Source organism: Phoenix dactylifera, chromosome 7 (assembly GCF_009389715.1).
Source record: "Phoenix dactylifera cultivar Barhee BC4 chromosome 7, palm_55x_up_171113_PBpolish2nd_filt_p, whole genome shotgun sequence".
In the NCBI taxonomy this organism is placed as follows: Eukaryota; Viridiplantae; Streptophyta; class Magnoliopsida; order Arecales; family Arecaceae; genus Phoenix; species Phoenix dactylifera.
In genome coordinates, this window is record NC_052398.1 from 5,842,973 (window position 1) to 5,870,463 (window position 27,491).

The window sequence follows — 27,491 nt, forward strand, 5'->3', positions numbered from 1 at the left end:
CGCCGACGACCGACTGCCAGCTCCGGAGCACTAGCACTGGCCGGACGTTACCGCCAATCGACCCACCAGTGGGACTCGGCGGGGAAGCCCCGTGGGGGCGGCTGCAGAAGCTGGCGTTGATAGCACTGCGTAGCCGCGGCCGTTGGGAACGCTGTCCTCGGAGGTGAAGGCCTGGGCAGGGGAGTCGGTGTCCACCAAGGTCCGGAGGAATGAGGTAACTCTTGGGCGGCACCTCTGCGCTCGATGAGGAGGACGCGGTGGCCCTCCGAGAGGGTAGCGGCGGCGCCGCCGGGGGGGGGGGGGACCGGCGTTGAAGGTGAAGCAGGCGCAGCTGGCCGGCCCTGCCAAGAAACCCCAGCAGAAAGAGTTAAGAACGAAAGAACAAAGCTAGTCTCAAGAAGAAGGGGGATTACATTGGTGAGCATGGGCTCCGAAAGAGGAGGAGGAGGAGGAGGAGGAGGAGGAAAGGGGGATTTGGGGTTCAGAGCCGTGGGCTTTGGGGGATTCTTGGCCGTTTTATTGGACGGGGTTCGCATGCTGGGGATATTGGGGTTTTCTGCTTTCCGGAAGCAATGGTGGGGTTTGTCTATTACGCTGGTAATTTTGTACCAAATAGGCCTGATGGCGGGAGCTGCAAATAAACTTCCTTTTTTTATGGATCCCTAGTACCTCCACTACCTGCTAACAGGAGGGAGCGGGATTTGTTGAATTCTATTGCAATTACCGCCGCGAGCAAGACGCAACATTTCAGACCTAAAGCTCCGACTAAATTCAAAGATTTTAACTAGTAAACGACTATCCTACACTTACTTTTTCCTAGCATTTATTGGATACATTTGCTTCGTGTAAACCAGATCATTCATTGCTTTGATACTTGGGAGGTTAATTTGACTTTAAATGACTAATCCGCCCTTAATTCTCGCGTACTGATTTTGAAAACAATCAATCTTTACCATTTATGAAGGGAACAATACACAAGCTATGGATGTCCGCCAAAGCTCAGTTATCTGAAAGATACAATACTCAAAGGTCCGTTGAAATACTTTCTCCTTTTCTTTTTTGAGCAACTGACGTATTTTCTGCTTCAGCATATATATGAGATGATGTGCAAGGATTTCCCCCACAGTTCCTAAAGGAAATTACAAAGCTGGTCTATTGGAAGTCTTCTTCTTTTTTTTCTTCCTTTTTTTTGTGAGTGCCCAAACCAGGATTGAAACAGGCAGCCTGTCTCGCACATTTTAAATTCAGTCCAACCGAGTAGACATTTGACAAACATCCTGATCCTTGGGGATTAATTCTGGAGTAACAGTTTACAGAGCCCATTACATGGGCCAACACTTGCCGTTCAGAAATCCTTTTTCGTTTCCTCCTTTTCTGAGAACTAGCAGCTAGATATCAAGCCCCCTGGGGGTTATCCCGAGTTCAAGTTCTACAACCTCATTCCGGCTGACCATGTCAAAAAGAACATGTAACCTAACAGCTGAATATTTACCAAACTCCACGCCATAAACTTGCTTCCAATCTTTTTTCCTAATACAAAACGTAGGAAAAGAGGGCAGCTTGGATGCTGAATCAGCAGCTTCGTGCTTATTTATAATCATAAATAATCTCGCACAAAACCCTGCAGACATGCTATTACTCATCCAGTCAAAATGTGATAGCCCAGAAGAAGTTCCACGTAACAATTTATGCCGCTAATGGATGCTTGAGTCCAAATAAACTATATCAGGTATCAATATATATGATTTGATGACGAGAACCATATTTGTGATATGTAAAATTCACATGAAAACAGCACTGCCGCACATTTGTGCCCGTTTGAATAAATGAATAAAAGGCTACATAAATACAGTATTTTTCTGTATGGCATAAAGATTACACAGGTAAAGTCCCTGTAACAAGATCATATGAACTTGAAATATAGACTTCCAAATGAGAAAGATGAAAGCTCATGACCTTGAAATACATATGAAAAGCCCGATACATGCTTGGAATGAAGTCTCAAGACAGATGAGAAGCATGCAGGCATGCCAGCTCTAGCATTGAAAATTTGGTGAAGAAACAACTTTATCAACATCAAAATTTAATTACATGTACACATAATATCATAAAATTGCAAGCTTTATTGGACAAATCCATTTGGTTTACTGACACCTTTATTATACTGCTTCTGCTGTTCTGTGTCATAGTGAGCAAAGGCAGCATCCAAGGCCTAAAACATGGGAGTAAAAGACATAAGCTTTGCAGGTCTTGAGTTGGATGGGGAGTTCACTGGGCATGTAAATTAAATGACAATCATACAGGAAAAGACAGATAAGAAGAAAAAGTCACCCAGGTTGCAGATCCCGGTACATGAACAAGCTCAAAAAATGTACTATGTGAATTCAACACGAAGAAGTCAATCTAAATAATATTGTTATTGAGAATGGTAGAAAAATATTGATGTTTTGGGCATGTAAGCTTGTTAGGTTGATATTATTAATGCTGCATTTGAAATACTAAAAATGCTACTTGAATGATCTTTGATACCACTTGACTGCTAACATGATATGCACAAATTCAACATGCATCAAGTCTAATAATAAACTCAACTATCGGAGGATGAAAACACCGTAGAACCTAAATGTGCATATCATATTCACAATAAGGTCTGTACACCATTTGATCATGTTTTCTTAAGGGCCTGTTTCAGTGATCCAAGGATAACTCCCACAAGAGGTGTTGTCAGCAGAGGCAAGGTGGCTGGGGAAAGAAATAGGAGAATCAGGGAAGCTGATGAATTTCAATCCCAAAACATTAGATACCAAAATCAAGCTATAAAGGTAGATTTCGGTATCCAAAAAATATTGGACTATGAGATAAATAATCTTCCCACAACCCTGTCAAATTGTCCTGTGACCCACAGTCTCTCCTTGCCTAACTCTGACCTTGTGAGAGTTATCTGGAAGCCTGGCAACAAGGTGTCAGAAGAGGCCTTAAAGATTTATTGTTTCAGAAGATCCATATATCTCATGCTGAACTTGCTGGCTAGAGTCACTGAGTTGATTTAACCCCATGGAGGAAAGTGCCAAGCTTTTTGTTTACAATTTCTTGCACATAATAATCAACCGCCTGCCAGTTGCCCTAAATAGACTCAATGAGTTCTGCAAAACTTTAATGGTAATAATCATTAGCGAATGTCTCCGAACATGATTCTACGAATTCTCAAACAACACAAAAAAATGATCTAATGGTCAGCTTAGAGAATAAACATTTAAATATGATTGCGGAGGCTAAACAAATAAACAGATGTCATGTTGCAAAGACCACAGATGAGGATTACTTGCTTAGATCCATATGGTTTTATGTCTCTGTTCAAACTCTAACCAGAAACTAAGGTTGGTTTCAGAGTTGTGGATGAAATTGACATACAATACTATATTTAATGCATATATGGGTAAATTATATATTTTTATCATATATTTGTTTATCAGTTAAAATTCTGGGAGGTAATTTTTCTGATCATACTCGTAGTTTGCAAGTCTTGAGAAAACTGGAAGCATTTGGAATTTTGGATGTTCCATTACCAAAGCTCGAAAGAAAGACACAAGTTTTCCAGTTTTCAGACTTTTAGAGATCTTTGAGAGATCCGCAAGGTGAAAAAGAGAAAATGAGTCTGTGGAGTGAATATTAGCTCTAAGATCCATATGAAGTTTCAAAACCCAAGTAATCGCGAATCTGTTTCTTAACTTAAAAAACCCTACTATTTTTCTTTTGGAACAATCATCTTCTAAACTCTCAATTGACTAAACCAATGGGCTCTAATACATCATTTTCCTAAATAAAAATAAAGCTGGTATATTCTTAGTCCTTTATCCCAGTATGTATGTATGCATGCATGCACATGTGTGTATGTATTCTGTATGTATATATGTATATGCAAGTATGTACCATAATATGCGCATATAGCAATAGGCACAAGACTACCTGGAGCATGGGCTGAACAAGGCGAGAAACTTGATGCCGGAAATCTGACTGAACAGATTCCTTTGTCTCCTGAAAGTTTAAGAGATTGGAGACAGTCACATACTACAAATATTGTTCAAAACTTCCTTGAGACTTCATATATACTAGCAATGATATAAACCCAGAAGAGAAAAAATTAGAGTTTGACATGCAATACTATAGTTCAGCATAATATGGTGCTCAGCAGACTCTCATATTTCAACTGGATTTTCCAGTGTCATTGGTTTGCAGTAAACTTGAGAAGCAAGTAAAAGGAAAGAGAGAAAGGAAGTTGACTTGCATTTAATCTCTAAATCCAACAACAATAATTTTCCATTCATGACACTTCAAAAGGACAACCCACCAATAGCAGAAAAATAATAAAACATAAGACTGGAAACTAGAACACCCCCATCAGATTGTAACAAGGCAATAGACTTCATCCAAGCTAGGATAGCAAAGCCATGATACATGTGCCAAAAAAGTGGAAAGAACTACCTCAGTAAGTAAGTTAAAAAAAAAACACAAATTACTTCTTGGATTAGAAGAAACAAGGGCATACCTGTAGCTTATGATAGATCTGTGTCATAGCATCCTTCAATCTTAAAACCTGTTGCAAATGCAAGGAAACCAACAAAGAAGGTGAAGACATCACGAGAATTACATATACAAAAACCAGTTAGTATGCAATTGAAAACTGCTAACTGAAGAGGGTTTCTATGGCATGAAACCAGAAAAGAAATGCATGATGGTATCTATATTTCAATCTAGCTCTTTTATTTAAAATATTCTCCTTTGAAACAAATCCAAATCCCTATAATCTTTAATCTCTCCTTGACCAGTTGAAGGGTTGCAACTTGGTTGGTTGGGCAAAAATCTGTCACTAATAATGCAGGACTCCCGGCCAAAAACAAAATAAATTGCCCTAATATTTTCTTTTACATTTTTTTCTTATCACTCAAGAGGTGAAATCTTCCCTGCAATCATTAAGCTGTTAGTCATATATGAAACATTTCCATCTTTCTCCGTCCTTTTCATAATAAATAAAACCAAGGTAACAAATAAAGTATGCTCAAGTACTACATTGTTGCTTAACTAGAGCTGCAACTCTGACCACATATATCCACTAAACTCGCAATGTTTACTCTCTTAAGTCTCTTTAGATTATGCTAATTCCAGTCTAGCATTTATCCCTTCTGTGGCCTTGCTAATTACTCCATAGCAATTAGCATAAACAAATAACAAAGAAATAATGACATCCAATAACAATCAATGCATCTATAATTGGTATTTTACAAAAAAGTAAGATTAGCAAACCCCAAATATGAGCCTCCTCTCACCAAGAATGCATCTGAAAAAAAAAACTCTCCACACTTGAAGTTGCTGCTCCTCCAAGAATATAAGAAGCTTATTAATATACAATTTAACATGTGTTTTCTCATTCCCTAACAAATAAACTCTTGCCATTTTAAATTATTTTTTAACATATAAATAATATTTGCTTGACTATCCTCTCTTGTTAACATTTGGAGTTCTCCCCAAGTGTTCATATTCCTTCATTCGTCGTTCTCTAACCTTCAAGATCTAAAAATAAAGATTCAATAACCAAATCAATCATGTTTGTTCCATTATCTTCCCGAAATCCATTTGCATCTAAACTGATTGATAAATACGTAAGCCTGGAAACATGCATTGGCTTGCTCGCATATTAAAATACATTCCTTGTAAGATAATATAAAAGGAAAGCCACTGAGAACATGACTAGAAGCATGCATGAAGAATTACTACTCCACTGACATTTTTATTCATTGTACCAATTCATTTTTTCAGGAAGAAACAGACTCTTGTCATAATAGAGTTAGTTGGGAAACAAAAAGCTGGCCAGGTAAAAGTATCCACCTTCCCAGGGCCCATATAATATCATGATAACGTCTTGCAAAACCAAGAAATATTACCTTATTATAAAGGTATGTGGTTGTAATAGGATATGATGACCAGAAATGCCGTAGCAACTCCTGAATTGATGTCCAGTGCTGAAACAAATAACAGTCATAAGAGCAGTTTCATCTATTCTAACAATATGGAGACAAGCAGCATTACTTCCTCTGCAGTTAAAAAAAGAATAGGCAAAAGATTTCACTTTTTCTATGTGAAATAGTGCAGGATATGCAATTAATTTGACGGAATAAGAAAGTAATTTATCAGATCAATGATTAAGTTCGAAAGAGATTTCTATTTTCAAGAGATGTGCAAATGCTAGCATGTGATAATGTGCAGCAACTCTTCGAGAGTCAAGAGGCAAGAGTCAAGAGGCAACTCACATGCATAAGTTCATCTTTAGTCCTGTTTGGCAGCCTGTCCAGGACACTCTCCTGAGGGTTCTTTCCAAGATGATATTTGGTACTTGAAAGATACTGATTCAACCCATTAAGAACCTAGCTCATACCAGTGAGGTGGTTAGGTTTTCCTGCTCCATGCAATTATAATAACTGATGAATATTAAGCCAAATGAAGCAGTAATACAAGCAGACCATCTTACTGGGGATAAATAAAATAACAGAACAATTGGAATCAAGATATTCATTTCTCTAATTATAGTAACTGGTTTAAATGTCTTCATTTGTTTTTCCCCCCTTTGACCAAAATCATCATTTTACATATCATGCTATATATAACATATAAGAACCAGACAACCAGCATAGATTTACTTAGCCTTTCGCATCATAGACCATGGCTGAACTGCATGTAAGAGAGAAACTGTAAAACTACTAAAACCATCTTCTCGAGAGAGACTAAATGATTTGGATGGAATTAGTTATATCTACCTAACAATGACAAGGCACAACAGCTACCACAACACCAATGTCATTTTTCTTTCAGGTATTTCCAATATCATCCACGTAGTTGAGCAAGCTACTTGATATTCATTCAAGTTTATACATCAAGAAGCTGCTAAATTAATCAGTATTGCTAAAGAAAGAGAATGCAAGTTGAAGAATCTTTTGAGACCTAATTTTTACATTAGAAGATAACAGTATTCCATGTCAAAAATTATCAGTGTCTAGAAAGGTACACATGTAAAGTATAAGAAGTTAGCATTTTGACATATCCCTTTATGATGTTTCCAAATCTGCTTTGCCTACAATGAACAGAAAAAACTGTACTATATCCTAAAAGAAATGAACCATTATACGGTACAACTTTGTTTTTCATAACTGACCTAACTAGTCTCCACTTCACAGACAACACACACTCAGGGAAGAGACCATCTAGCTGGGTCATCTAAGTGGTTTGTTTAAACAATAAAAAATCTATATAAACATAGATAACAAGGCCCATTGTCACCATTATTTAAAGGAGATTTTTGCAAAAATGGCCACACACATTTTCAGATTTGTAGAAATAGCTATATTTATTTCTTCTTGTAGCATTGGTCGTTTTCAATTTTCCTAACCAAAATGCTCTCTGGCCCCATAAACATGAATAATGGGCATCCAGCAATCAAATTTTACACTCTAGGTACATTTTTTTAGTTAGATTTTGTGCACCATGGAGGTGCACAAAACTAATCCACAGATTGTGGGTGTTGATGAATCTGTGCACAATCTAGATTTACATCACACTTATAATGCACCAGTCCGCCTAAGTGTTAATGTCACAAATTGTCCGCTTGCTTATTTTTGTGCATAACATAGTTTCCAGAAATTCAAATCTTTTTGAGTTTAGTAAAGCGGATTTCTCCCGTTACTCTATCCAAACCAGGTTTTGGTAAGATGAAGAAGAAAAAGTGCAAATAGTTATTTTGGATGTGAACAGCTTATTAAATACTTAGCTTAAAGTTGGTATTTATGTGCACAAAATAGTTTAATGTATGTAACTAGTTATTTTGGATGTGAGAAGCCTATTAAATACCAACCCAAATTTGAGCACTAGTTAGTCTGGATGTGTGCACTGCATAACAAGTTCACAAATCCACTTGAATTTGTGCATCACATTACATGGGACCAGGGTAAATATAGTTAGAAACTTAGAATTTGAAAAATGGCGGATGCTGCAAAAAGAAATGGAAATCGCCATTATGCAAATCTAAAAATTTAAGTAGCCATTTATGCAAAATATCCTATTTAAAGCCATCATACAAAAATTTGTTTGCCAAATTCAGTCTATTGTTATTATACAAAGAATTTCGAAAAACAAAATTTATAATTCACTGTTAATGCAGATAAATTTACCTTGAGAGCTGCTTCAGGTTGAACAACTGGATTATTCAACCCTCGGACTTTCACCTCAGAAATCTGCTCCATCAAATAAATGTATGCCTCCTCAGTGCTTAGGCTGCAATCAATGGGTTTGATTCTAGCGTCAGTATCTCCTAAAGCTTTGAGAGCATTGGCTTGTTGTGAATCAAAGTACTCCCGTGGATCCTGATGAAATAACATAATAAAGAACCTGTTAGTTAATGGGGTAACAAACACTGCATCATATCACAACAATCCATTGACACCTTGATGCAGAGTGGTGCATATGGGAGGCTATGGGGAGCCTGGAGATCCTCAATCTCAGTCATTCGAGAAACCCTCTTCAATCGTTCTTGGTTTGTCTTCTCATCTGAGGTTTCAGCAGACGACTCTGCTGCAGAACATTTATAGAACCAAGATAGAAACAATACCTAGTTAAGTTTGGTAACAAGTGAGATAAACACAGGGATGCACAAAAGATGAAAAGAAATATCATTTCTAACCCTGTTTAGACCTTGCAAGTGCTTCAGCTACTGTCCGTGTGTCTCCCAACTCCACATCTGCATCCAAAAATGAAAATACGGTGACAATTATAGTTTGATAATGGCAAATTTCTGACCTTACAGAATGGGAAAAGTTCAAAATATAATCATATCAAAACTAATGCATCAGAATAAATATAACAATAATGCAGTCAAAGAAAGCAATCACAAACTGGTTTTATCATGGGCATAAGCTACATGTGACCAACTATATAGAACAATTCCAGGTCCAGTTTTCTTAATGGCTGTCATCTATGTAGCACCCAGCCCCATCCCTTCTACAATACTCAAGGAAAAGATGATCAAGTAAAGGTCATGTGTGGCATGAGTGCCAAAAAATTGTGGATAGACATTCAGGCATCTGCATGATAAGCTGTGCCAGTTGTAGCATGAGTTTTCACTCAAATCAGTCATCAATACCCATCAAAATTTTAAGCATTTAAACACAGACTCTAAACACTCTGTTACATGAGATTGACTGTCCACTTCATATGCAATGTCACGATTACACATTTTTTTTATCATGTTGCATCAAAAATAGATAGCTAACTAAAGGAATACGTCCTAATTGCCAGCAAATAGCATAGGAATGCACCAATTACTATGTAACTGGTGAATAAAGTCATGAATTATTCTACATTGTCCAAGGCAGAAAGTTTATATGTAATCAAAATAAATATGGGAATTCGACCCTCAAGATACTCACTCAACTGCAAGTGATGTTTATAATGAGTAAAGCTGTAGTTTCCTAAACATACAGAATTAAGTTAATTTAGGATTGCTCAAATACACTTCTTGGATGATAAACTGACTGGGAAAATAAACAAACATAAGATAACAAGTAAATAAATTCAAAAATTTTTAATGTTATTCATGGACAAGATATAAAGAAAGAAATAGTTGAAATTGATAGCCAAGACATATCATTAATCAAGAAAATTTCGCATATAAACAGATAACAGCTTGTCATTTTGTACTGGGTGGACTTCAGCCCTCCTTTCCCCTCAAAAACAGCTCACTATTTCATAAATATGGTTAAAGAAGCAAAAAACAAGCTTAACAGGACCTTGTACCTTGATCTTGCAAACAAGGAATAGATTGGAAAAAGAAAATTGAATATATGTTCAATCAAAAAAAAAAAAATAACGGTGAGACAGAATTGGATAAATGAAATGGTGCGGATGAAAAAGAGAGCAAAGCAGAATCCACAACAGTGTAATTGAAACACTTTTTCTCTATTGTGCCATCATGTTGAAGGGCAGACCAGCAAAAAAGGAAGTGGGGAAACATGAAATGATATCCAGTGTGAGAGAGCAGTAGATCATAAAAAGCCAAAGAGCACTCAAAGAATTTAACAAAACCAACAACATACTGGAGGATAAACACTGTGAGCATTGCCATGGTCTTGATGACATTTCCTTCATTAACAAATACCACCAAAACCAACAGACTTTATCCCAGAAACCCAATACTTCTCAGAGCATAATGCCACTTTCAGGATTCATAAAACTGAAATGCCACCATTTTACATAAGAATATCTGTGTGTGTGTGTGCATATAAAAATAAGCTTTGTTTAACAGCATTACAAATGCAACCCATCAAAAAGCTACAGTGGCGGGAGATATGTAGGTACATTCTCACTGCCTGGCCAACACCAAGTGGCTGATCGGCGATGGATGCAATGTCGATGTTGTGGAGGACCCTTGGGTGGATACTCTTCCGGTGAGACTCTGGCCGATCATGGTCAACGTTGAAGCCATGGACGGTCTGCGAGTTCGCGATCCCCTCAGCCCTGACGGGGTAGGCTGGGACACCAACCGAATTGGCCATCTATTTGGTGAGCACCTCGCAGAGAGAGTTCAGTCGTTGGCAGTTCCGAGGAGTGCTGGTCTGGATATGAGGGTTTGGAACACGTCCTGTAGCCCCAGGATCAAAGTGAGAGACATTTACGCCTTCTTCAGTGTAACCAACAATCGAGGCAACATTGCGCCTGGATTTGAAGGTTCGGTCTTCACCCAAGGGTTGCGCTGTTTTTTTGGAAGGTGGTTTGGGGTCGACTACCGACAAAATTTGCCTGAGCAGGTGTGAACTGAGCATCCAGCCGCACTACCCTAAGTGCCAAGTGGAGGAGTCTGTGGACCACATTTTGTTTCAATGCGATCAAGCTATGAGAGCTTGGAGGCTTGTTGATATCCCGTCGGATATTCAGTACCAGTCCGTCCCCTTCACCTACGCTCAAACGGTGGGCCGCCACTCCTCAGACCCAGCATGTGGCCATTAGGAAAACTTACTTTGTTTACCATATTTGGCTGGCCAGAAATGCCTGGACCTTTGGAAAAAACAGTCCTACATCTCGATTCATTGTGGAGCGAGCCTGTGTGCAGGCTGCGGAGATTATCCATGCAGGTCCATCAAACGGACCTTTGACAGCTCGAGACATCTGGGGCTCTACATCTGCTCCTGTAACGTCACAGACGGTGTTTATCACCTGGGAGCCCCCACCCCCGAGTTTTCTCAAGGTTAACTTTGATGGATGTGTTGGATAGTGGCAGAAGGGGTAGTGCAAGATTTGCGATCAAAGGCCCGAACTCTAAGGTGGTGTTAGCTGGTGGGTGCCAAATTTTCGATATTTCTATCTATAGGGCGGAGCTAAGGACAACTTGGGTTGGTCTACGTCAAGCTCGGCGCGTACTGCGGGCCAACGCAGTCCCGCTCGAAGGTAACTCGGCTACAATGATCAGCTAGATGCAGAGGTGCACCAGTGGCATGGGTGACTGCCATCCACTACTCCAGAATATTTGAGGCATGGTAGGTGGAGACGTCGCCTTTCGGGCCAAGCATGTCTATAAGGAGGCCAATAGAGCTATGAATTAGGTAGCTTCATTTGTGACAAATCACTCTAGGAGAGTTTTCTGGATTGGTAAGGGGGAGCTGCCAAGAGCGCTCTGAGACTTATTATTTTTTGACATTTTAGATGGATTCGCACTAGACTTATATGAGTCATCCATTATAGCACAAAAAAGCTACAAAAGATAAAATGTTAGATTTATTTGCTTTGCTAACAAACAAAAAGAAAATAGCGCATTTAATAGCGTAAACAGTGTGAACTCGTCCTACCTAATGCCCTTCCTTCAAGAACAACAGCTGCATGTCGATTAAGATCCTGTGAGAGGGTCCTCCTAGCTATGTCATTCTCAGCATCAACAGTCTCCTTACTACCATCCCGAAGAATTCCATGATCCTGCAAGTCACCATAAGAGGAGCAAAAAAGAATCCAATAAGGATAAGCCACTAAAAATACTTTAACAAATTTGTCAGGATCAACTTTTTTAATCTATAATTTAAAAGATAAATTTTGTACAAAGTTACATATCCTAATATTGAACTATCAACCAAAGGGAAGAATTGAATGAATTATTATGGAGGATATCAATCTCATTAAGTTTAAAAATCCCAACATCTATTCAATAAGTAATTGTCATGCATAATTTATTTGTTCATATTGGGTTTATATTTATGTTATACAAACATGTCATCACCAATTATATGATTTCTAACAATTACTACTTTTCTGAAGCAATAGAATGCTTTTTCTAAGTTTTCTGGATTTTAGGGTTTCAATAATTTGCTTCCCAGATCTTTCTAAAGTAACGGAGAGATACATTGATGCTAAAGATTTTACCAATGTGGTGGGTGCATGCAGGCATCAAAGCATGCATATAAAATGAACAACAGATTCTTCATGTATAAGTAGATTGCAAGCATAATGCATCTTAATATCGATATACTGCTTGAGAAGGAAAAGTCTTCACAAGCATGTTGGTATGTGTCACATGACTAGTTTCTTCATGTACAAATAGATTGCAAGCATATGGTTATCTTAATATCAACATACTGTTTGAGGGAGAAAGCCCTCACAAGTGTGACAATATCTATCACATGAGTAGCACAACAAATTTCCTGAAGTTGTGGACTCATAGACATCATGATACCAAGCCATATATTATATATTAAAATAGTCAATAAAGAAAAACTACTCAAAGTATAGGTTCATGCTCAAGCTATATTTTCTCTTTTTTTTCCCACCATAATTTTGAAACGCCGATAATTTTTCTTTTCAATTCATTATTGAAAAAGATCCTGAGATAATATAAAACAATACACTGGGGACTTCCGAACCACAAATATGAATACAACGACCAAGCTGTAAATCAATACAAGAAACATCAACTTAGGATGAAAACTGCCTAATAAGGAAAGCAAAGAACCATAAATCTTTAATTTTACCATCCAAAAAGTTGATGTCGCATGTGATATACACTATGATAGAAAATAGATAGAAAGGTACTCCAAGGTTCCATACTTCATCACAGAAAGAAAAAAAAACATTGTTCCAAAACTATCAAAATAATACATAACATGAATTGCTCAGCTTCTCAAAAGCATACAATGAACATCACAGCATCATCTAAGAATAGAATAAAAAAATGAACACAGATCATTTACATACAGGAAGATGAATGTAGTCATCCCCTAAATCAGCTTCCATATCTAGTGTTGGATCGACCCGTCTAATCTGCAGACAAGAAGAATGCCAGGAAAAAGAAGGATACATGCATAAGAAAGGTTCATATTGACCTGCAATATAACAGCTGTTGCACTAGAAAAACACACATATGAATGTGACTACATATGTCCAGATGCTGTAAGGCAAGTACCTTACGGCGGGCTTCATTGGCCAATATGTCATCATTCTTTAGAAATACAGCAAGTTCCTCATCCTCAGCTGCTTCTGCTGCAGCAACCACAGAATTTTTTGTCCTGTGAAGGTATTCTGCTCTACAATATTTTGTCCAGAAATCCTTTTCTGTCATCTGGATGTTTCAACAAAATGATAACAAAATATAAGAGAAAGAACAAGATATCTTCAAGATTAGCATGCTTTAAAATCAGTATCATTACTTTGCTTGGGACGAAATTCAGAAATGCCCAATGAACAGCAGGCTTTTCAGCAAAAATCTGCAAGATATTTTCAAAATTAGAAATGAATTGTTCAAAAAGTACATTCATTACAAACTTACAATGAATTAATCAACACCAACCAACATATAACTGATGATACGTAAAAGAATAGTCCAACATCACTCTAATGCAAGCTGCCACCCTCTCTCCCTCCCTTCCAACACTTATGTCCGTGCATGCACATAAGTGTGAAGTTGTAAGTTCATTAACCAGATAGCATGTAACAAATGCATAAGAACCAAAACATGATTATCACAAAACATGTGGTGGCATTGTTCCCAAGTCCCATCTCCATGCACCATGATTATCACAAAACATGAGCCACTAGCTAAATCACAGACTGCCATAAGAGAAGAAGTAATCTGAGGCTCCCTCATTGTCATAGGCCAATCCATGGGATCAAAAAGCAAACTTACATATTAAAACTTAAGTAAATAGCTTATCAGCTTTGTTTGATGAAATAAGTGGCAGCTTAAAAGCTAATGAGGTAGTTAGTGCTAAGGTTTTAAGTCCCGGCAGGATGGGGGCCATCCTAGCCGTCTCATCCCGTTCCTATAAGAAAATGGGACTGGGATAGGATCGGGACTCCGAAACCCATCCATGCAAGGAGAGAAGCTGAAAGAGGAAAGAAAGAAGGAAGAAAAAATGAAGAAAAGGAAAAGGTGAAAGGAAACAAAGAAACGAAGCGCGAAGAAAAAGAAAGAAAGGAAAGGAGGAAGAAAGGAAAGAGAAAGAAGAAGAAAAAGGAAAAAAAAGAAATAAACAAAGGGATAAGAAAAAGAAAAAAAAAGTAGAAGAAAAAGAAAGGAAGGAAAGAAAGAAGAAAAAGAAAAAAAGAAAAGAAAGAAGGGGAGAGAGACGGAGGATATCTACCAGGATGCATGACCGAAACTGCCACTGGGATCGGATGGGATAGCAAGGTGTCCCGTTCCATAGAGAAACCAGGACATCCTTGTCCCACAGATTTAAAACCTTGGTTGGTGCAATGTATGGTTCAAAATCTCAGTATTGAACCCCATACCAATACTATGTTGGTACAGTATTGGTATGCCTGGTACAAGAATTGGTTCAGCATACAGATATTCGGTACACCCCCCTCGTACTAAGTATCGGTTTGTTACCAGTATGATATGATATGCCCGATATGGATGGTATACACTGGTACGGCAAACCTTAGTGCAACATGGTTTTGATGAAAGCTAGTGAATCTTAGGAAAAAGTAAGAGAATGCTGAACAAAAGTTTGCTATATGAATAAATTTGTATAAGTTGAAGATGCACATGAGGAATGTTATGGTGAATACAAGTCTCTAGTCTTACACCATCACAAGCAGACGACAAAGATAAACTACATTTTCTTTTGGCAATATGAAATTACACAATTACCTCTATAGCATCATGTGTATCATAAAGTTGGGTAGTGAATAATCTCTGTTATCTTACACCTAGATCATTTAAATAGAACTATTGTCAGATGACCATTCGTCCACCCGATATTCAAGCTCTAAGTAAAAAAAACAAGACAATCAAATGCTACTCACCCCTATGTTTCAGGGTCCTGAAATTATGGAGATGAATTATTTTCTTCTCCAGTTCAAGCAGAACTTACTATTTATGAAATTTGTCCCAATTTAACATTGGCTAGCCCCAAAGAAAAGTTTCCTTCGAGTAATGTTTTTATTAAGATTTTTTAAAAATAATATTAAAAAATTTAAATGAGATGGCATAATACCAAATACTTAACTTCTCAACTTTTCAAGCATAAGCAGGTCAAGGTTAGAACAAATACATCCCAGGCATGCAGGTAAGTAATATATACAGAGTTGGGCTTTATATAAAATCCATTAAAAGTCTTTTCTTTTTGTATAAAGGGAAGGAAACCTGTGCAGATATTTCCATTACAAGCTTTAAAATTAAAAAACGACCATGTGAATTAATATCATGTCTTAACACACTTGTACAGGTGCAGCTCCAGCAGCAAAACAGCATTACAGCACCAAAGTTGTCTAAACATAATATAAAAAATTATAAGATCATCCAAAAATTCCTACTATTTTTCTTTTTTTCTTTCCATTTTTCTCATTTTTTTCGAATAATGGAACCTTAAATGCTAAGGCAAGTGCATAGATGAAACAATAGTACAACCACTACTACACTAACACAGATACCTGGTGAATGATCTCTGGGGTAAGGCTAAAGGTGACTTTGTTGGTCTGCAAAGGAATGTGAGCAATGAAAGTCAAAAACTTTCCATAACATGTAAATACAGAATCAAACAAAAAATGAGAACAGACAAAAAGTTTGAAACAAATCAATTGCAATATATATTTCAATATATGTATTGAAATATATTGAAGAATCTTTTTTTTTCCTCTTACAGCAGTTAATTGCAGTGAAAGCAGCAGTATCCTAGATTACATTGATGGTAAAAACAATATAACTAGGATTAAGAGTAACTCGAACACAGGATCCATATCATACCCGACCATCAGTCGATGGCCTAACATCTGCAAGCATAGCACTTTTGAATCCTGCTTGCTGCTTTGATGTTCTCTGCGCATCATCATCAAGTAAACTCTGCATCAAAAACAAACCAAAAGAAAATTTTACTAGGATTTGCATCAAAAGTGGAGGATAAAGAAATGCTTATGCCAAAAATATCTAAATATAAGTTGAACAAAATGTTGACCTTTCTTGTTGCCCAAAACTCAGATTCCGTTAACACACCACCAATGACAAACTGCTTGTGTAGTTTCTGCAATTCACTACAGAAATTACCTTTCAGTTCAGTAATTTGCAAAATTAAGATACTTAAAAACTGCAAAAATCAGCAACTGACTCCTTACAAAGCTCTGAAGTCCACACAGCAAATTCACACAAAGCCCTTGGATCTCAGTTTCAAATTCATATACCAATGTTGACTCTAATTATTTAAAATGAAACTACAGCAACCAAGAATTGCTAGTTGCCATAGTTTTTATTTTAAAGATGCTTCAGAACTTCCAAAAGTTATAAACTCGGAAGCATTAACATTTCAAAGACACTGTCATTGTATAAGAACCTAATCATAACCATGAATCCATGTCCCATTTATTTGGGGTCGGCTACAATGCAGCACCACCAAAATGTCTTCTACTCTATATGCTCTTGAGAAAACCACAGCAAGGAGCAAAATCAGAAAATAAAAGATAGATATAAAATCATCTGTTTCCTACATTATCAATCTGTGCTGCCAACAATCAACATAATATTGTGGATAGCAAGCAGTCAAACTCGAACAGAAATTAATTGTTCTTTTATAAAGACTCATATTACTGAACCAAAAAAAAGGCATTTTCCAGATCATTAGCTTAAAGACAAACCCTTCATTCTTTTTCCTCCAATCTGTCAACCCACTGTGTCTAAAAAGAAAAGTTATATAACGTACCACTAGATTCATCAACCAGAATTCTCGCTAAATAAGATATATTGCTACTGAAAATCCACCTCTGGATTCCCACCAAAAAAGACAAGCAGAAGCCTAATCTTCACCAATTTTAGTTGGACAAAGCATGGGTAAAGAGTTCAATTACTTCTGGTGCATATATCGAGCCAAAATCTCAGTCCATTTCCCTTACCAATCCTTAATCTCATCCTCATCCAAAAGAAAAGAATTAATCACTCTTACAATCTCCTTTCGAATTCCAGAAGCAGATCCCACTGGTCGCTACATGGTTTTCCCATTAAAACCTATTTCCATAGCCATCTTCTAAAGCCCCCTTATACTAACTGCATTACCTTCCAAGGCACCAGATGTACCCACTAATCTCCAACGAAACCATTCCGCCAGAAAATTCCAATACAGCAACTTAGTTTATCTTTAGTCAATGGGAGCTCAAATGCTTAGAGGTTTCTTGCAACACTAATACTAGTAGTAAGATGACTATCATGAGTAAGAAATTCAAATGAAGCGGAGTTTACCAATCCATATGATATGGCTTTAAAGCTTCCTAGCCTGCGTTGGTGTGAAGCATGAGAGCATGAGCGAGCTCAGTCTTTCGCTACTCATGTGACCCTGTGTCATGGCTTTAACAAGGGCCTAAAGTGCATGATGATTCAATATCTGAAATATATAACAAGGCCTTCTCTTGCTGTCGTCTTTCTTTCTCTCTCCTATTGACTTCGTGTCTGTCCGTATCATTAAGCTGGTCAACACCAGCTGAATGCTTGAAAATAGAGGGCTAACCAACGACCCCCTAATCAACTTTTCTCCATATTAAACCTCATCCAACTCGCTCATTTAAAACACAAAAGGACAAGATGAAATTTCACAATTTTATAGATAACCATTACAATAGGATGACAACCCATATTTAGTTGCCAAATAATTACACATCCAAGTCAAACAATATACCATCTTCCATCTCCATCCATGAGGACTGCAAATCCAACCGGTCAGAAACTTCAACGACGACTCCAGTAACAAGTTTCAATAATTGGCAAAAGTGGGAATCTATTTCGGTCTATTACAATGATAAAGAAAAGGTCAACCAATATAACAGTGGACAGATCACACTTATCACAAGTATTTGGCATGTTATAATATTTCATGTTTTAAGAAAGATAGGAGAATTATATATATAATGCGAATCTTCCCGTACTTTAGAATGCATATAATAAATCCTTCATTTTGCATTTGGGAAAATCAGTTTTCACATTAACAGTATCCTGTCCTATTTAATCTGTACCGCATAAATACCTATTTTTCACTTTTGTATCATCGCACTGATTATTGATTTAGAGTAATGGAAAAGTGTGTATAAACAGATGTTTCTCAATTGGGTAAAACTCCCATAAAGTTAAGACCAATCTTGAGTTATAGACAGCAAGAGCAAACAAATAAAGTGAAAATGTGGAAGCAACATGACATAATCACATAAAATCTAGAATACAACATACACAAATACACACATTACACATCAAATTCTAAGCTCTAGGCTCAAAAATTTAGTGAACTTTAGCTTTAGGACATTAAATGAAAAAAGGAATGCATAAGGACTCAAACGTGCATGAGTCACTATCAAATGCATACTTTACGATCTTCCACCGGTTAAACAATGAATAATCCTCCATTGCAGGCCACACACATATCGGAATACATAAAATGTTCCATGTGTGGCTCCTCCCATTTTGGAGTAGTCAATAATTTGCTCCAAGTCAAAAGTCTAGTTAAAGAGTATTTATTACGTATGAAAACTTGGAGGTTGTTTAGCATCAATTACATTTGATAAATGTGGAATGTCTTTTCTTAAGAGTTTCTGTGTCTATTAATTAAGCTTCAAGCATGTGTTTCCTAGAGTCTATTGAAGTAATTGTGGTGTCTTCTAGAAAATTGAGATGTATTATTGTCATGCTTCAACGTCAGATGCCTCCATGCCTGGCGACCCAACAGAACAAGTCAAAGTGTGTCTGGGGGCACGCCTATGATCCCTAAGAGAAGCCGCCTGAGAAAAAGGCTATCTTAGGCAAAGGGAAAACGGAAAAGAAGAAAGTGGTGCTCGAATAAAGGAAAAGAAAATAATCGTGAATTGTCTAGAATAAAAAAGAGTCATGTAGTGCATATACAGAGTCATATGGTAGAGAATGAATGGAGAATGAAGAATTGGTAGTTTAAGTTATTTTTGTTTGAATTTATTGGTGCATTCCGCTTGATATCTTTCATCTCTTATTTCCCCTATGTTAATATCTTCTCCCTCTTTTTTTTTAGCTCCCTATTATTTCTGGCATCATTCCAGCTTGCTTGTCAAACCTATTTTATATATATTTCAGCAGACTAAGGAGATGTCATATGCAGGAAATACATGTCTAGCTTTATTAACTATTGATGATGTGCCAAAAAATTGAACAACCTCACTACTGTTTCAGAACATAAGCAGTAGAAAGAACAAGTATAAATAGATACATGCATTATGGAATCAAAATGATCCTAAATTGAACATAAATTAAGGGTATATCATTAATAATAAAAAAAGAGCCAAGGTCAACAACAACAGAAAGCCCATGATAATGCTGAATGGCAGGCAATATAATTAAAAGAATAAATATACTTATTGATGTTAAGATGAGACTGTAATACGCAAAATGTAATAGGAATCAAGAAAAAAGTTTTAAAAGCAAAACAATATCCTGGTTATCAACAGAAATGACAGTACAAGTATAACCAGAGTAAGTTACCTATCCTCTCTCAACAACTTCATTCGGTGCTCCATCTCTGTGGTGCTGAGTTGTTCACCATGCATTGTAGCAGCAGGTTTTTCAGGCACTGGTTGTTCATTCTGTTTAGAGGACATCATAGCCTGAAACTTCCCTAGAACTTTTCCTGTTCAGATGCCATCAGCTACTACATAGTTAGGTAAATCAAATACATTGGACATAAAAAGGTCAATAGATATATTATTCCTAGTGTTAAAATAGTTTTCCTATACTAGCACTAATTGGCTGACCATCTGACCTAGTGAAAGCATCGTAGTTGCTCAACTCCGCATTCACAATGTGCACAAAAAGGCATGTATATCTAACAAGTGTATACATACGTGTATCAATTATCAGTTGTCTAAATTAAAAACCTACAATGCTCAAGGTTATTTACAACATTTGAAACACTTGAAAATTGAAAAAAACACAGATGTTAACATTTGAAGAACTTGAAAATAAAATTTTAAAAAAAAAAAAGATGTTCAAAAGTTTCCAAGTTTCCATATTTATGCATTGGGTGGGTGTAGAAACGAAATTAGCATGTTGTTGGCAAGATACTATCTTTAATTTATTGTTTAGGATCATCCAGACCAGACAAATTTGGTTCCTGGAGGTCTTAAGATGCTCACGATCAATGAAATGAATTCGTGAGTTATATAATGAAATGAATTATATGACCCACTGTGTGCTCACTGATGACTAAGGATGAAACACCCAAATGATGTAGTAGTTTGTTTTAGGCATTAAAATAGGGTAGCCCCTGATTAATGGTCTGGATTTCAATTTCATATTGATACGATACAGGCTCAAAATCTTATCAAGGAGATCATAGCTGAACTCTTTCTCCATCTATACATGTGTACATATGTGTGCATGCAGCCATGCAAGCACATGTCTACATATGTACGCACACAAAAACAAAACACAGAGCTGGAAGTTAGGCTACTAGTCTCGAGAGGACCAGGAATATGTCATCTTCTCAACTATTTTGCTTCAAATTTTCAAGAGAATATTCCTTCCACATGCACTAAAGGCATCCTAAAGGAAAATCCTTTTTGAAGCATCTAAAAAAATTCAGAGAATAGCATACTCGCCTAGGGAAGCATAGTCTAACAGTAACATATATCCCAACATGAACCTGACCTAGGAAAATAGTATCCAATAACCATTCATCTCGCACTATAAACTTCAAGAAAGCAATAAATATATCAATAGGAAGAATTCTGATCAAGAGCAAACAAAGTAGGACTGAAATTCCACAACCAAAGTTAATTAGCTTAAACAATTTACGAACAAGCTTCATGTACACTGAATGTATGGGATTGGGTTACATAAGCAAATGTCAAAGGATGAAATAATGTGTAAAATATCAAATTAATACCAGTATCTAGCATTATAGCTAATAACTTTAGCAAGATAGTAATACAAGATGGGCAATGGACAGAATAGATTCCAACAAATTAGGCTCCTAAAGAGTACTCAGCTAAAAAGAATATGCTCACTTCTAGGAAACTAACTAAATTAAGAAAATATCATCAGAATACCATTTAACGAATATTAAATTACAAATATCACATTAAAAGTTAAGGTACTGCTTTGCAAAATCATTTTACACGTGACATATTCTATTTATGGTGACAGCCATAGGTGGAAGAACATAATGATTCTATCAATACTGCTCCAAATAAGTAATATCTACATAATAAACCAAAAGAAACATAACACTATGTCACCATGAAATTACACCATGTCAGACAAAACATAAACCATTCAAAGCCTACAGTGAAACTAATTGCAATGACACTAGGGACACATCCTCAACCAGTATAGCACTATAATAAGGTTAGATCACATATGGTTCAAAATTTGGTTGAGTCCCAAGAACTCATTATTATATCAAAGACCACAGAGAAGCATGTTGAGTTCTGCAACGTTGAACAAAATCATATGATAAGAATCATAAGATGTTAATGGTCTATAAAATTCTAATTGATCTCCACATGATACTCAAAACAGCCTGAAAGTAAAAACTACAGGATCATCATAGCAGGTTAAAGCACTCCTAACCTATCCATTCCACATCTGATTATATTGTGCAATCATTGTCCTCAACTAGTGGTAACAGAGTGAAACATGAATCAGATGAGCAACTGAATGGTGATTACATCGACAACTTAGGACTGATCTCCCTGAAGAGGGAACCAATGCTGAAGGAAAGCAACATATGCCAATATAGGGGCTCCCTCTATTTAACAAATTTTGGAATAAAAAATAAAAATAGTCGGGGACCCCATGTAGATCTCAGTTGGCAAAGATGACGAAACTATCATGCAAGAGATTGAAATTTACCTACAAAATCTCGGCAAACATTGCGGTCAGAAAATTTGTCAAACTCAAAAATGTAGCCTCCACCCTGAAATAAATGTAAATCTATCAAGCACGCTTAATGCAACAGCAAAAGGTATAAAACATGAAATAAATTAAATTTACCAATCTATACAATATGCATGTTGCCAACATTGACAATAAATTACAAATTCTATCATGTCTGAATCTGTCCACCAACGTTTTTGCGGCATGCAACTTTCATGAACTACGTAATTAGTGGTTAGATGATAACTAATACCTTCTCAGAATCTTGTGTAAGATTTAACAATGCTTGTTTGGAACCATCTTTGCTGAACTTGTGACCTAAATTTCAGATAAGAAAAGTAGAAGTATAATCAAATAACATAAAAGAGCCATTATAAAGAATGCCAATCACCTTTTCCTGTCCCAACATACCAAACAGAATCTCAAAGAAATAGAATTTTTCACAGACAAAGTTGGTAGTATTCATCCTATAGTCATCGAGCCATTGTTTTGAATGTCTCTTCAAAACAGGGAGAAAGATGTGAGCTCTTTCATAACATGCCATTTAATATCTAAAGATGGCAAACTCAGAAATTTAAGTGAATTCTATCGTTTCTTTGGTCAATGATCGGGTAATGTGCTTCTAGATTCGGAGACTGGTTTAAGTACCTGGAATCGTAGATTGTAGTCTGGGAAAGATCTTTACACACAAACAGAGAAAATAGGTCAAGAGATCATGTGAAACTTGAGTGAATCTGTGAACATCCTGCATCATGCCACCAGATGCTACTTAACCTTAGATCCTACATAAGTTTATGCAGAAATAAGGGTTATATTTGGTTCAGCATGCATAATCTTGGAGCCCATATAGATGCTTCAAAGAGGAGTGGTCTATTTCAAATGTGAGTTTTGAACAGAAGTGCAGCACAGTGAAGTGTAAAAAAGAAACATAAAATTTTAAATATATGGTGTAAAAGTCTGAGCACCTTCGAAAATCTGAAAAGCAGCCATCAAAAAACTCACATCAAGCATTCAAAAAATCAATAATTGAGAATTTTATATATCCACCAATCAAAAGCACATAAAGAATGAAGAAGTTTATAGATTAATCACTTCTTCAGCACTATGGCTGCACATTCAGTAATTTTTGAAAGAATGTTTTTGATCTCTTATGTGTCTGACAATGTCAAAAGAACAAAAGCAGGTCACAGCCTTTGACATGATCAGGCTGAAATCAATCTGAATGCATTAGTCCTAAATAATTTTGGGATGGAACCAGATATTGATTTGGCCTACATAATATAAAAGCAGGAGTATTTTTATCATAACTAGTTGGACCCTGCTGAATCCTACTACTTGAAGGAAAGGACTGATTTTAACTACTTTGGCAAAACATGAGAATTTCTAACGAGATGTTAAATTCCTTGATCAACTAAACCATGCTATTTAACTGAAAATTTAACCTTTCTCCCTGGACCTTAAAAAACAAAAAAATAATAATTATGGTCATTGGTTCTATATGGTATTAGGGTGAGGTTGGAGAGTGGTTGAGCGAAAAGAAAAAAGGCCTAACCACTGTTAAAGAAAAGAAAAGAAAAAAGGCTTCAGACTTCACAGCTTGAACATATCCTTCACCTACCCTATTTCAAATTTATCTTCAACTACAAATCAAGTAGACGTATATTATCATTTGGAGGAGAAAAGGTGAGAAAGAGAGGAGATATCTTAACGTCGCGTAAACAAAATCCCCCATTAAACAAAACACGTTGGGAAAAAAGTGTATTACATAATGCAATCTGAAGATGAAAGTCATAGATACAGCTGTATCGTGGAAATTAGTGCCATTGCATCCAATTAATTTGTATCTGCTCTTGGTAAGCATCGAAAGTTGCTTTCTTTCTTGGTTCAGTGATCGAAGGAGAGATGCATAAAAATAAAGAAGGGTTGAAACAAAAAAAAAAAACATAAAGCTGATAGAATTCAAGGAGACAATGCTAAAACCCAATTGACAAGGATCCAATTGAAAGTTCCTGTGATCCATCAGATTAGAGCTGATCAAAACCCGGGCGGGGCCGGGCTCGGGCCGGGGCCGGGCTCTACAGCAGAAATTAGGCCCGATGGCTATGCCCAGGCCCGGCCCGGCCCGACTGTCGGGCTTAAATTTTTGTCCAGGCCCGGCCCGACTGTCGGGCTTAAATTTTTGTCCAGGCCCGACCCAACAGGCCCGATTTTTTCTTTGTTTGGAATCTGAAAATGGGCTAGAATGGCCCAACAGCTTAATGGGCTCTCTAAAACTATATATATATATATATGGTGTTTTATATATAAAACACGGGCTGGGCCGGGCTATTTTTAAAAGTTCCCAGGCCCAACCCGATTTTTGGGTCGGGCTGCTTTTCCTGCCCAGACCCGATCCATGGGCCTTTTTTTTAAGGCCTAAGCTCGAAAAATTCCGGGCCGAGCTGGGCAGGCCAGAAGACCCTTGATCAGCTCTACATCAGATGTGTTTTTTCGGTCAATAGGAGTATAGAGGTGTGTGGATAGGGAATGCACCTATTTTCCTAGTTTTAACTCCAACATTCTGCTCTTACCATCAACAAACAGATTAAAACTGTTTGTTTGTTTGATGAATTTATTGCAATATTTTCTGAATAGTACAATTCATGTTCTTTTTTAAGGGGTGAAAAGGAAATTAACAAGTATCATTTTTAGATTGTCAAACTACATAAAGGTCCTAGAATTTAGAAAATGAAATGTATTATTGTTCAAAAAAGTTACAATTTTTTCTATAAGAGAAAAGAATAGAGCAGCCGGTACCTTTAATGCTTCTAAAATCCACATTAAGCTTCATTGCTGACCTAGGATCGTTTGGAATGAATATAATTTTTTCCTCAGACTGCAACCAAAAGGCAACATTGATCATCAGCAAAAGAGAGGATATTACTCAACCATGGCAGTCGACTCAATAACCATCAATAGAAAAGAAAACAATAAACGCGATTTATTTCAAGAAATGTCCTGATTCCAAGCACGCGTATGACCAAAGTTTCCACAACAATTGATCCAGGCAAGAAGTTTCCAAATTGTTCACAAAGAAAGACAGATATCAAATACTAGTCCCAGACCAGTCAAGAATTAACAAGAACGTCAAACTAACAATCTAAAAGCAGGTCAAGAAGGAGTAGCATACAAAACAGCAAGAATTCAAGAAACAGAGGAAAGGAGCGGACTGGAGAGAAGATTCACCATCTTGAGCACTCCTGGAATCCCAGGCTCTTTGACCGTTGTTTTATATTTCGCCGCCATGTTGATCACCGCCATTCCCCCGATCAAGATGGGAATCCACGGAAACAGAGCGAGGCCGAGGAGCTAGCGAGAGCGAGACCGAGGGCTAGGCAGCGCAGATTAGGGCACAAGAGAGTCGCTGGCTTGGTGGCTTCTTCGATCGATCCGATAGCAGGGAAAGAAATCAAGGGTTTCGCTCCGAGAGAGGTGAGACCGGATTGGGAGAAGGGAGAAGCAGTGGGGCTTAAGGGAGAGACAGAGGATCTCCCTCCGACGTCGTCGCAGGAGAATAATGGCAGTTTGCGTGGTGGCTATATATAGAGAGGCGGCTGATCAAAAGGAGACGGTCGAGAGTTCCCGTGAGGACCGTGAACGGGCTCGTGAGTCGGTATAGAGTCAGTTCTTGTATTTGATCTGGACCATCTGATCCAATGCCGGAACATAATAAATACCTGAGTGCTCTAGATATCTCCACTTTTAGAATCCACAAAATATACTGACCATCTGATCCTTTGGCTTCGTTGGTCTCTCAGAATATAGCTTGCTCTGAAAGATCACACCGCCACTGATTATAGTCCAAATATTCCGAAGCAATGGGTGGCACCCTAATACCAGGAGACCCAATATTATTGCCAAAATATTCATATTCACAGCTGGCATGGCAGTAAAACACTGGCATGACCCATGTTTCAACCAATCTCCTTATGGCACATGGTACCATACTTATGGCGCGATATTCCGATCTAAGGATTAGGCTCGAATAGTAATATTATTACTCCGAAGGTTGGCTTTGTTGGAGACACTAGCATGAAAAAATAAGTCGCACTTGAGATTGGCATATTTGATAGGAAAAAGACAATAAAAAATAATAAAATAAATGGTAGATTTTATATCTTTTTAAAAAAAATATTATCAAATAGGGATTTTTTTTAATACCAGATTATATAGTAGAAGTGATATAAAATTATCGTTACTTAATAGAAATGCCTCTATTGTTTCCATTGAAATCTACAAATATATTTTTTTAATATTTCTTATCCCACAATAGTCCCAACTCCGATGATTTATTTTTTAAAATAATCAATTAACATTGTCGTTGTGTTTAAATATATTAATTTAAGAAAAATAAAAAAAATAATTTTTTATGATAAAAATATATTTTTAATATATAATTAATTTAAAAATATTTATTAATTTATATAAATATATTTTGATATTCAAAATAGCCTATATTGACTACCTTTATGGAACTGGATTGGCAGATCACAAATGGTTAGCAAATAGATTAGACAAAAAAAAGTCATTACTTAATTATTTATTTAATAGTATTATTGAAAATCTGATAATATTCTATATAAGATTGTCTCAACCAACTATAATATTTTTTTAGTACAATTTTTCAAATTAATTTTCCATCAATCAAATGGTAAAATTTATTTTTTTTCTATAATAATTTTTTAGATAAATAATTTCCAAAGACCGTCAAGCTTCTTAAATTTTCCGACCAAATGAGATATGCTAGGTGAATGGGCATATAGAAATGTAAGCTTTTTTTCTTAATTTCTTGCATTAGGGTACAGTTTGGTTTGGGTTAACCCGAATTTAACCAGGCATAGACAAGTGTATCAATAGTTGGGCTGGGTTAGATCAGAAGCCTACTTAATCCAAAACAATCTGGAGCTTTTGTAATCTGGCTCGTGATCCAATCTAGCCCAAAACTTAACCTGCACTTTTACAGTGGAGGTCCGAATTTAATCCAACTCGAATATGCTCTGGATTTCAGTATAAACTTTAGATCATAATCCTCATGGATTTCAACCCGTTTTGAACTGAA

The 27,491-nt window shown here is 36.9% G+C and overlaps 1 protein-coding gene across 4 annotated transcripts; it reads right to left on the reverse strand.

Annotated features, from left to right (window-relative positions):
• Positions 1 to 1,705: 1,705 nt before the first annotated feature.
• On the reverse strand, positions 1,706 to 26,013 carry LOC103707094 (general transcription and DNA repair factor IIH subunit TFB1-1-like). Of its 4 annotated transcripts, XM_039128087.1 has the most exons (21): positions 25,619 to 26,012; positions 25,190 to 25,268; positions 23,042 to 23,138; positions 22,647 to 22,711; positions 22,370 to 22,433; positions 20,000 to 20,144; positions 16,476 to 16,551; positions 16,268 to 16,363; positions 15,955 to 15,999; positions 13,728 to 13,784; positions 13,484 to 13,639; positions 13,276 to 13,341; positions 11,883 to 12,006; positions 8,726 to 8,782; positions 8,489 to 8,616; positions 8,217 to 8,408; positions 6,306 to 6,419; positions 5,940 to 6,017; positions 4,547 to 4,594; positions 3,967 to 4,035; positions 1,706 to 2,212 (listed from the first exon to the last, which is right to left on the reverse strand). In XM_039128087.1, exons 2-21 carry the CDS (start codon positions 25,211 to 25,213, stop codon positions 2,123 to 2,125), a joined length of 1,791 nt encoding a protein of 596 aa, XP_038984015.1. In that variant the 5' UTR covers positions 25,214 to 25,268; positions 25,619 to 26,012; the 3' UTR covers positions 1,706 to 2,122. The 4 variants fall into 4 exon arrangements, with proteins under 4 accessions (XP_038984015.1, XP_008789679.1, XP_008789678.1 ...); XM_008791457.3 differs by lacking the exon at positions 23,042 to 23,138 and having other exon boundaries at positions 8,489 to 8,613; positions 25,619 to 26,013; XM_008791456.4 differs by lacking the exon at positions 23,042 to 23,138 and having other exon boundaries at positions 25,619 to 26,009.
• Positions 26,014 to 27,491: the final 1,478 nt, after the last annotated feature.

Coding starts and splice junctions, on each gene's coding strand:
- LOC103707094 (XM_008791456.4), bottom strand. CDS start 25,693: ATGGCGGTGATCAACATGGCGGCGAAATATAAAACAACGGTCAAAGAG. Junction 22,712..25,189: donor GGATTTTAGAAGCATTAAAG/GTACCGGCTGCT, acceptor TCTGAAATTTAG/GTCACAAGTTCAGCAAAGAT. Junction 6,018..6,305: donor CTAAAGATGAACTTATGCAT/GTGAGTTGCCTC, acceptor TATTTGTTTCAG/CACTGGACATCAATTCAGGA.